The sequence below is a fragment of the Osmia lignaria genome, chromosome 5, assembly GCF_051020975.1.
Source record: "Osmia lignaria lignaria isolate PbOS001 chromosome 5, iyOsmLign1, whole genome shotgun sequence".
Taxonomy (NCBI): Eukaryota; Metazoa; Arthropoda; class Insecta; order Hymenoptera; family Megachilidae; genus Osmia; species Osmia lignaria.
In genome coordinates this window covers 9,747,626-9,758,377 of record NC_135036.1, presented here as the reverse complement: position 1 = coordinate 9,758,377, position 10,752 = coordinate 9,747,626, and the positions used below count along the sequence as shown (strand labels likewise).

At 43.6% G+C, this 10,752-nt stretch overlaps 1 protein-coding gene across 1 annotated transcript; it reads left to right on the top strand.

Annotated features, from left to right (window-relative positions):
- The first annotated feature begins 133 nt into the window (after nt 1-133).
- Nucleotides 134-10,607, top strand: LOC117605057 (uncharacterized). The gene is made up of 3 exons (XM_034325874.2): nt 134-2,965; nt 3,599-3,829; nt 6,470-10,607. The coding sequence occupies exon 3, from the start codon at nt 6,540-6,542 to the stop codon at nt 8,529-8,531; it is 1,992 nt and encodes a 663-aa protein (XP_034181765.1). The 5' UTR covers nt 134-2,965; nt 3,599-3,829; nt 6,470-6,539; the 3' UTR covers nt 8,532-10,607.
- The last annotated feature ends 145 nt before the right edge of the window (nt 10,608-10,752 follow it).

The following is a 10,752-nucleotide window of genomic DNA, read 5'->3' as shown; positions in this document are numbered from 1 at the left end:
ATCGATTCGAGCAGATCTTTAAGATCGAAAGAGAGATAGAATGAGTGCAAGAGAACGAGTGAACGAGACAGAGGATGAATGAACGGAACAAAAAAAAAAAAGAGAAAGGTAAAAGAGAAGAACAAGATAAAAAAAAAAAAACACTGCTTCGTTGTAACTATTAGACGTGAATTTGCCAAGTATGTTTCCAGTAACGTGAACAAAAGAAAAAAGAAAAAACAAAAAAAATGAAAAACCCAGACACAGACATACAAAACAGACACAGAAGATATACCTATATATATACATATATATAGAGTAACAATTTAGCGGAGATAAGGTAAACGTAAGAATTAAACGCAAGATATATTATTATACGTATATCGATCAACTATCGAAGAAAGCTATGACTATCGTGGCCTGCGTCCGGGGGTCGATGGTGATGCTACGGAGGGGGTGGGTTTCCACAGGAACAGTAAGAAATAGTAACGCGAGATTCTATATGTATAAAAAAAAAAAAGAAAAAAAAAAAAAATGAAACAAGATTCACGCGTGATGAAAGCACGCGTACACACCAAAATCACAAACACGCGCATACATATCTACCTACATGCATACAGGTACATGTTGACATCCACATGCATACGTATACACATACACACTATCGAGCGAAAGTTTATACTATATTCTTGTAATAAAATGCTGAAAACGTAGAAGGAAGTGGCGACATCGAAACCCTATTTTCTGTACACGTGAGACTACGTGAATAATCCCATTGATTCTCTGCTCCACATCCTATTTTTCGCGCGACCCTATCATCAGACCTGGGCATCAGATGCCCTATTGTAACTGCAGGGTGTTACGGTTTGTCACGAGATAAGCTTTGGGGTCAGAAACGGTGATATAAGTAGAGGAAAACTAGCTGATAAGACCACTGTCTCAAGGGGGAAATTTTGGACAGCAATGGTGTACGTCATGATTAGGAGTGCTCAATTAGTGTGTTTATTTTAAGGAACTCGAGGGGAGCAATAAGGGAAAGTGTAAGGGATCTTAGGATTATAGTAGTAAAGCTACTAGCAGGTTAGACATGTTTGGGGAAGGATATTGATAGGGATACATACTGGGAAGTTACATTAGTAGAGTATACTAGCTCTAGAACATTGGACTGATATAGAGGGATTATGGTACTATCTCACTTTACAAATAAGAGCTAACGGACTGTTCCTACTGGCGCTAGTATACTCTACTGTTTACTCTATCAATCTGACCTAGGCTCTACCATCCACCTTTCGGTCATCTACCACTTTCCATGGGTCTCTATAGTACAGATAAACCCTGCGACCACATGATTCTTGCTATTCCATCACTAACATTCATTCGTGGAGTTTATGGTAAGTTTACGAGTACATACACGAAAGAAGAACAAGTAGGGGACAATGTAGATCCGCAAAATTTCCCTGGAAGTACATCCACTGATCAATAGGGTTCCCTAACTAATGGTAGTAGCGACACGAACCAAAACTGTGGTACTTTCCACGAAGTTCAACTTGTCGTTTCTGTTGATAAGTTAGATATCTGAAGTAATGGAAGCAACCCTTGGTTGTCTCTTCTGCCTGGCACGATCGATCGAGTCATCGGCATCTTCGCTTTGTCCTAACTCTTGATTAAAGCTTCTACCCCCATCGAATTTCGGTTCTGTACCCATAGAACCTTTATGTTCCACCCGAAAACGTTATCAGTGATAAGATTCAAAGATGCGGCGGTAGAAGGTCCGTAGGAACTTAGGGGTTGGTACGAGCGCGATTACGACCGCGAAAGGGCAGAGGAGGGTCGTAAGGTTGGCTGTAGCGAGAGGGGGTATTGGTGGTGGCGGGTGTCAGCAAAGGGGAATAAGTTTCATTGAACCAGAATTCGACGGTGCTGCCCGCGAACGGGTCTGCGGCAAGGGAGCCGAAAAGGGACAGCAAGGGGTAACGAGCGAGTGAGAGGGCGGCGAAACGACCACCGGGAGGGTGAGCTCTGATCGTAGAGGGGCAACAGGGTGTAAGAGGGGGTAGTGAGAGGAACAGACACGGGGATACGGAGGTGGCATCGTGTCGCTGGCCTCTGCGGCATATCTGCAGGTTTCTGTGGCGTGTGCGTGACACGATCGCGGGGATTAATAATCAGCCGGAAGTTTTGTCTCGTTGGGAGAAAGGTGCCTCGGTCGAAAGCTGTGTATCTGTTTCGCGTACCAGCTATATGTTCAACGCGACTGTGTGCCTGTGCGTGCGATTGTTCTCGGGATAGTTGAACGAGAAGAACGCTATCCGGGGGGATGAAAGTCTTCGATGGAGCGACGCGGTCGCAGCATCCTCGACGTTCGCGTTTCCTCGACGTACGACTGGTCGGCGAGAAGGGTGTCAGTGGTCGATGCGAAAGCTTCTTATCGTCGTCGGGTCTCGAGCGACGAGATTGATTGATCGGGCCGAGAGGATAATAGAAAAGTACTCGTCGATGCCAGTCGACGACCCCGCGGCTCAGGTGGGGGATGTCCTCTCGCGAGAACGGGCAAACACACGTTCGCACGCCTGAGACTACACGCGTGGATAGGAAGCTGACAAGTGCATCGGTGCGGTTACTCTGCGTTGCTCCCACGTTTCTTACCCGTTCGCTTCGTTTCGCGATATCACGCGACCTGACCGCCTCCCCTGCGTAATCTCGAGTGGTGTCCTCTCGTACGTGCTGTTCGTACTGATCCACCAACGAGTAACAAGGTGACAAGCCGACTCCCACGGGCAGAATAAACAAATGAAAAAGGACGAACATGAAATAATTGAATCGTAAGAGGAAAGGAACACAACTCGTAGGATGAACAAAGAAGACGGATAAACCAGGAAGAGACAGACTCTTGCGTTTAACTTTTCAACGAGCCACTAAGCGTCGCCGCGGATTGGTCGGCGAAGCGAGCGTACGGATTTTTCGTCGCATCCGCAGATTCATGCAAGTACGTGTATAAGCGAATTTGCCGCGGTCGATGCACTCGAAAGCTCGCTCGCTCCCTCGCTCTGGAGGGAGTCGAGTGACGCGTACTACACGATGCAACGAGAGAATCGTGCCGGCCTCGAATCGACCGTTCAATTCTAACAATCTTACCTAAAAATCCCTTCGTTCTTTAATTCAACGATCTCCTCAATTTTCTTTACACATACACCCCCCTGAAATTTCTGTTACACCGGTATCCATCTCATTGATAACGGAACCAAAGATTTCCGGTCGCGTCCTCTTACCGAAGATTCGGGGACATCGAGAGTTATTGGCCACGCTCCCGGCCGACTTTCTCGCTAATTTATGATCGATATAAATTTCACCGGGCGTTACGCGAGCATACCATTAGCAGACGTCAGCAATTAATATACCTTAACACGGAGAGCAGCCGGAAACTGGTAGGAGAAGTATGGCTGTCGTTTACGCCACGTTGTTTCCGGATGCTCGAAGAAAGAAAAAAAAAAAAAGAAAATTCTACCGATACAAACAATCTAATCTAACTTTGATGAAACGTCCGAGACTAACGAAGGAAGCTAGTGTACCGAGGTTACATAATTTTTCAACTACAGCAGGATCGTTGTTTTTGTTGCAGATTAATGGTGGAAGAGGAACGGGTCGACAAGTGGGCCAACGTGCACGGCCAGTGCACTTAATCAGAATGAAATCTAAGAAGTCACGGGCAACAATGGCTTTGTGATGCACCAAGGAGCCTGGTCGGCGAAATGAAAGTCCCCGAGAAACAATGGAAGCGTCCACGCAAGCATGACGGCTCCATTCAGATTCGCAGACGGCATGCTTAGTGGCGGCCAAAGCAGACGCTCAAGTAAGTGTAAGCACAGCATTATTCTTACTTAGATACTCTTGCTTTTCTTTTTTCCTTCTTGCTTCAATTCCAATGTTTCTGCACTTCTTGCAATATTTATCCACGATAGCGACGCTCGAACAATGCTAGAAATATCCTTTCGGTAAGTTATAAATTTGTTTTCTTCGTTTGGAAGGAAATCTGAGCGGTGCTGGGTAATGGTGTGATGGGGTGTAAAGTATTGGTTCGTTGGTTCTTCGGTAATCTCTTTAGGGAGAGGAAGGTTGAAAAAGAAATCTTGTACGAATATAAGATTATTGCTTATTTGCAATTTATCTAATTTTTGTAAACTTAATATGCAAATTTATGTTTTTATCAATTATCTTCTTTCTCCAGCTGATTGAAAGTATTACCATAATTCGTAGGATTTGCATATTTTATAGACTCGTAGCATGCTTTTTGTATCCTCTGATGTGTTATAAATTCATAAACTTCCGCACTTTAATAATCAATGATTCGAGCAAAAGGATTTAGTAAATTATTAAATACACGAAGTAAGGGATCGTTAATTATACGTGTTACTGTGCTAAATGTCTTATGAATTTATTTTTTAATCATTTTAGAACAATGCAATTTTTCAATTCGAAAAATACACATTTCTCTCTCATCATAATAGCTTCTCTTTGCTCCAAAATTTCTTTCTTTTTTTACGTTGAATTTTAATTTAACTTCCTTGGACGGAAACAACGTTAAAAGTGGCCACTATATGAAAAATATTTGCACAACAGTTATCGATCCATGCATAAGGTGCAGAGTACAGGAGCTACAACTTTTATCCTCCATAAATTCGACACTTTGATCTTTGCTGTTTCGAACAACACGTATAAACCCTAATTTAACCGATAATTTATCGATATTTTGGTTATTTACGTTCTCCTCCACTTAATATGGTTTACTCGAACCGCGAAATATAGTTGAAAACGTTTCACGTTTCACAAACGCGAACTTTCATTTCGATTGCGCGTCATTAATATCCGTAATCGTGTAAATAAATTATCGTGTCGTTACAGACTCAAAGTATTTATTAAGGGGTACTGTTTATAACCCACTGATTAATTATATCAGGCTACTAGATGAATGGAAATTGTGTAACGAACGTTATAGCTTCCTTCGTCCTACACATTATCAGCATTTTCGTCTATTGTTCTTCGTTTAAACGGTTGCTTTTAATCATAACTCTGTATTATCCTTCGTTTCAGTTCACCAACTTCGTTCAAACATTCGAGGGAATAATTTTTCATCCAAGAAACAGCCACAATCTAAGAGCATTAATTTTAATTTCTTCTGTACGAATAGATGCTTTGTAAAATATTATGAATTTATTAAATTTCTCCAGAGAAAAGATTGAAAATTTTAATATAAACTTTCGATAAAATACCTTTGTTTATACGACCTCAAATATAAACCGTTAAAGAATAAAAAATGTTCGTAATTAAAATCTTAACTTAGATTATAATAAAAAAAAATGTATGAATAAACGAATTTAACCCGTACGTGGTTGCACATATAAAAGCCGGATTTTCGTTGCTGTTTACTTAATTGTTTCGTCGCGTAGAGGCGTTAAAATTTAACGAATACGAGTGTTGGTTCAACCAATGGCGTACAATAACGTGTTAAGTAGCGACGTTTTGTCTCTAACGAGGGAACAGTGTCAGAGAGCGTGTTAATCCGGAAATTATCACGCGTAATTTTACACGCTAACGGGAACAATCCAAATTATATATGGCACAAGTTTCAAAACATTTAACTCGAATCGCCAAAAGTATTCCGTCATCTATGAATCGGTGGGAATGTCCGTTTAATTCACCAACCTTTCGAACGTGATTCGTTACTTTGTATCGAAAAAATTCGTTAATTAGCTTCCTTGTTTCCAACCGACAAAAAAAAGGAAAGAGAAAACAAGCTTTCCGCAGCACGCTTGTTCCGTTTCTTTGTTCGAAAAGTTTAGTTCAGTTTGTTTGAAACGTTCTAGGATGCAGAATAATGCAACAGCAGCGGCTTTTGTGCCATCAAAACTTGTGTATAACAAAGAGAAAATGGTAGTACGATTGACAAAATTGTAACATGTAAAAAAAACCGGGGGTGGGACGGATTTTGAGTCATGGGATTTTTTAAAAAGATCCACCATTCTCCATTTCGACCACAATGCTTCCACTTTTTCTTCCAACTCAACACAATATACACAACAGTTCCATTCGAATTTCCAAAAATATCCATGTATCATGTTCATCGATTATTCGGTGACGTTCAAAGCACGCTTACAATAAGGAAGAAGAAGAATTTAAAAAAGCGGCAGTACAGCCAGGATCGATGTATAAAAGTATTACGTCCGTGTAGGTCGCTGTTTGAGAAGTTCTGAGAATCGGTACCGCTCGGGGTTACAATTAAATTGGGTCAGCCTGTATGCGTCGAAGAAAGTTATCATCACAAAACGTAATCTTTATAGTTAACGTAGTATTCCACTTGAACACAGCACAATCGAATCATACTTCGAGTCATGGGGCATTTGAATTTAGGTTTTGCACTCGCCTTTGTCCTCCTACATGTTCACCGTATATATTTTCTACAGAGTTCTGTCAATGGTTTCCTCTGTCTTTACAGATCTCTAAACGGCAGGGGAAGGATCCAGAGGAACAAATAACAGCTGCAGAAGAGAAACTGAAGCTGTGGCATGTTAGGGCCAAAGCAGCACCCTCTGCGAGGGCGTATCCTGTTAGCCCTCTTCTTTTTACTGGGCACGTTCGCCTTACTGTCACGAGCAGCCGCGTTTCCGGATTGGACCGACTGCCCGGCAGTGTGTCGATGCAAGTGGACTTCTGGCAAGAAGTCCGCTCTATGTCCTGACGCTGGTTTAACGTCTCTACCGGCCTCGTTGGATCCCGACATGCAGGTGCTGGATCTATCTGGGAACAAGATTCCCGCGTTGCAGGCAGAAGTCTTCAAGCGTTCCGGTTTGTTGAATTTGCAAAGGGTGTTCCTGAGGAATGCCGGTATACACCAAATCCATTCAGATTCCTTCAGGGACATGAGAATCTTGGTTGAGATTGACTTATCGGACAACCATGTTAAGAGCCTGGAGCCGGGCACGTTCTTGGGCAACGAAAGACTGAGAATCCTAATTTTAAGCGGCAATCCTCTCGGCAACCTGAGGAGCCACCAGTTCCCGATTCTGCAGCATTTGCGGAATCTAGAGTTACAGAGGTGTTCGTTATCCGAGATCAACGGCGAGGCGTTCGTTCATCTGACTGGACTCGAGTCGTTGAGGTTGGATCAGAACAAGCTCGAATATCTGGAGGCGTCAGTGATTTCCAGTTTGCCGCGTCTAAAGACTCTTACGTTGGACGGTAATCAGTGGAGCTGCGATTGTAGGCTTCGGGACTTTCGTAGTTGGTTGATACCTGACGGACCCAGCAAATTGTACTCCGTGCCTCAAGTGTGTTCATTGCCGTTACGACTGAACGGTCGCAAGTGGGAGGATGTGAAACCCGTTGAGTTCGCTTGCGAGCCGAAAGTGTTTGTGCTGGCTAGCAGTATCAAGGAGGAGACGAACGGCAATCTAAGCTTGGCTTGTTTGGCTACGGGAGATCCGGAACCGGAAGTCTGGTGGCAGTTGAACGGTGGCCCGGTGAACGCGACGAAATTGACCGAGCAAACATATTCAGGAACTTACGTTGCGTACGCGACCTCGGACGCCGGCACAGTCTACAACGAATGGTCTACATCGGCGAGGATAACGGACAGGTGGAATAACCTGACGGTCTACAACGCAAGTGATGGTGACGCTGGAGAATATTCTTGTTTCGCGAAGAACATTGCCGGACTAGCCAGGGACACGGTCAGTGTGGCGATACCGCGAGTGTACACAGCGCCCACGCTTTCCCAAAGCGATAATTGGTTGTTATGGGTCAGTTTGGCAGGCGGTGGTGCCGCTGCCTTGTGCGCCTCAATTTCCGCGGTATTGTTAGCACTTTGCGTGTGCGGTGGGACTCGTCGACACAGTGCCCGCGAGAAGGTGAAACTGCAAGGTAGTACTAGCTTCGGTGACCAAGAAAAGAAGCTGCTCGATCTTTCCGTGACTACCACGACTCCAGGAAATAGCAACGATCGAGGTAGTGGCCACGGTAGTTTGGTGGAGGCTTGCAGCACGGGTGATTTGGAACTGGCGGAACGTGGCTCGATCTGCGATCCAATGAGCGCAGCCACCGTCACTGTCGAGAGACTGCGTCCGGAAGTCACAAGTGGTTCCATGAACGCTATGAGGGCTGTTCCCTGCACCGCGATGTTTCCGCCACCGCCTCCTGAATTCACCAGTGGCGTTCTGCCAGCTGGAATCTTCGGAAATATCTTTATTTCTGTGTCGATGCCGCAGGACTCTTCGGATCGCTGTTATCCCGACTTGCTAGATATCCCGGTTCACGGCACGAGCAGTGCAATGAATAAAACCACCTCAGCCTTACCATCCGCAAGCAGCGTGTCCAGTTTCGCGACGCTACCGCGACGAGCATTGCGATCGAGCGACCTCTGTTCCCCTTACGACAATATGGGGCCCCGTGTGACCGCTAACGGGAGCTCCGCGTTCTCATTGACGGACGTGGACCTACGATTATCACCTCCGCCGCCACCCCGAATTATTCAACCGCCCCACGAGTTCGTATCCCTCTGAGACACGTCGAGTGCCTAGAGGGGGCCGGCTAGTCGGTTATACTTGTTCAAAGCTCGTCCGTCGCTTTTCTTCCCTCAACGTTCAGTCGCGTCCTCCCTTAAACGGTGTCTTCTTCATTATTGTGTTCGTCGCCGACAGTATTTCCACACGGTGTGTACCCCGCATTTTATACGGTGAGCCATGGGCCTACCAGGTGAGACTACCAAGAGACTATGCGTGAAAACTTGACTCTGATCGTTCATTTTTCTTTCTTCGTTTCTCATCGTGGACATTCTTGAGTTTCATGGGCTGTGATGTTTTTTTAGTTTCCAAGAACCTCGTACAGTGACCTCGATGTATCTTCGGTGTGATAAAATTGTTCTGATAATCGACGAGTCTTTCAGAGGCGTGAGGATTATGGTTGACATTTTTATAATTCATTTATTTTCAATCGTTATCGTAGTTGTACAACAGCGATCATTCAAAGATGAACGTATACATTTTTAAGATGGTCAAACGTTATTCACTTTTATTTCTTTTTGAATAAAGAGTGACATTTTAATGACGCAACAAAGCTACACGTTGAAAAGTTAATTTAATCCTGAAAAAAAAAAGAAACGGAACTTTCACGCGATATAAATAAATAATAACTGCCAGGTTTGAATGAAGATGAAATGAAAACGCATTTTTACGACTGACCCATTAAATTTGCTCAGAACTTCGCTTCCAGGAAACGTTCGTTATCGCCACTTGGTAAGCGAATGGCTCATATTTTTAATCAACAAAATACCATTCCTCGAGCGTACATTTGAGTAAGGTTGTATGCATACAGGGACCTAGAAAGTTTGTATCTCGTGCGTATATTAAAGACGTCCGACAGGTTAACGAAAGTAGTATACACAGAATATTTGATCGAATCCAATCCAGTTATGTCTGTCCAGCCTATTCGATTATATAAGACATGGAGTGTCGAAACTGCACGTTCCAAACTCTATGAAAATCATTTTCGAATCGCAAATTCGTTCAGTCAAAATCATCATCGCAAGACAAACTCGTTCGTTTGCTCAAAACTTCGAGAAGGCAAAGTTTCATCAATCATTCATTTGTCATTTAACCTTTCTTATTATACCAACGATCACGAGTATCAAAGGATTATAATATTGATCTTTTGTTTGTCCATTCAATCCACAAATCTCATAGACATTTTTCACATTCGAACCCTTATTCGCACTTCGTTCTATCGCATCAGAAGCCATACGTTTGTTAACCCTCTTGCTAGAGCAATGTTCTATCAGAAGACTAATACGCTATATGGGCACACCAGACGCCAGTCATTTTTGCGGCTACGTACAACAGGTTTCCTTCCTGTACAATTCATTTCATTTATTCTTTTACCATGCACGCATAAATACTTAACAGTATTCACCACAGCAGCTGGCCACGGTTATCCTTGGCACGCAGTGGGTGCTTAGCAATGGGTGACTGTAGGTCGCTCTTAGGGTACAGTGGATATTAAGCAACGAAAGGGTTAAATACTCAAACGACCAATTTTCATACCTTCTTTATTTCCAAAGACTTTCACCCCAATGTAAGTTCTCTTCAAGTTCTCTTGATACAATTCGCATAGACGGATGGACACGTACAGTTTCGAAGACGACCCCCCATGTGTCTGTATGTTCGCTTGTCTGCCTGGCTTGCATGCTTGGTCGACGTACAAAATGGCTGCTCGCAGAGAAAAGAAGCGTGTACGGTGACGATGGTGAGTGCGTGCGTGACGGTTAGACCTTAAGTCTCTTCTAGTTGCCAACATACACACCAATGTGGGTGGTTTGTACATAAAGAAACGATGGAAATGAAAAAGAAAGAAATCGAGGTTCTTTCCGTGTGGCGGAAACAGAAACGAAGTAAAGTTACCGAGTTACCTTCCCCTCCCTAATCATTCTCGAGGTGTATCACTAGTTTGTTACGTACTCTACGTGTGTACATATTTGTTATCGCAGTACACGTATTAAAAATAGAGTGGCTGGCGTGTACAGCGTCGCCGCCCATTATGAACACTTTGTCAATTAATAAAACGATTGAATTTTACACAGATCGAGTTATTTTCTTCAAGTATCGGTTGAAATCCGCGCGTTCGAATTTTTCGTCAGTTTCGAATTTCATGTAATAATCAATTAAACTTCGGTAACGAAGCACACCTAAATATAGGTATACCGAAAACGTTACCATTCATTGAATCATT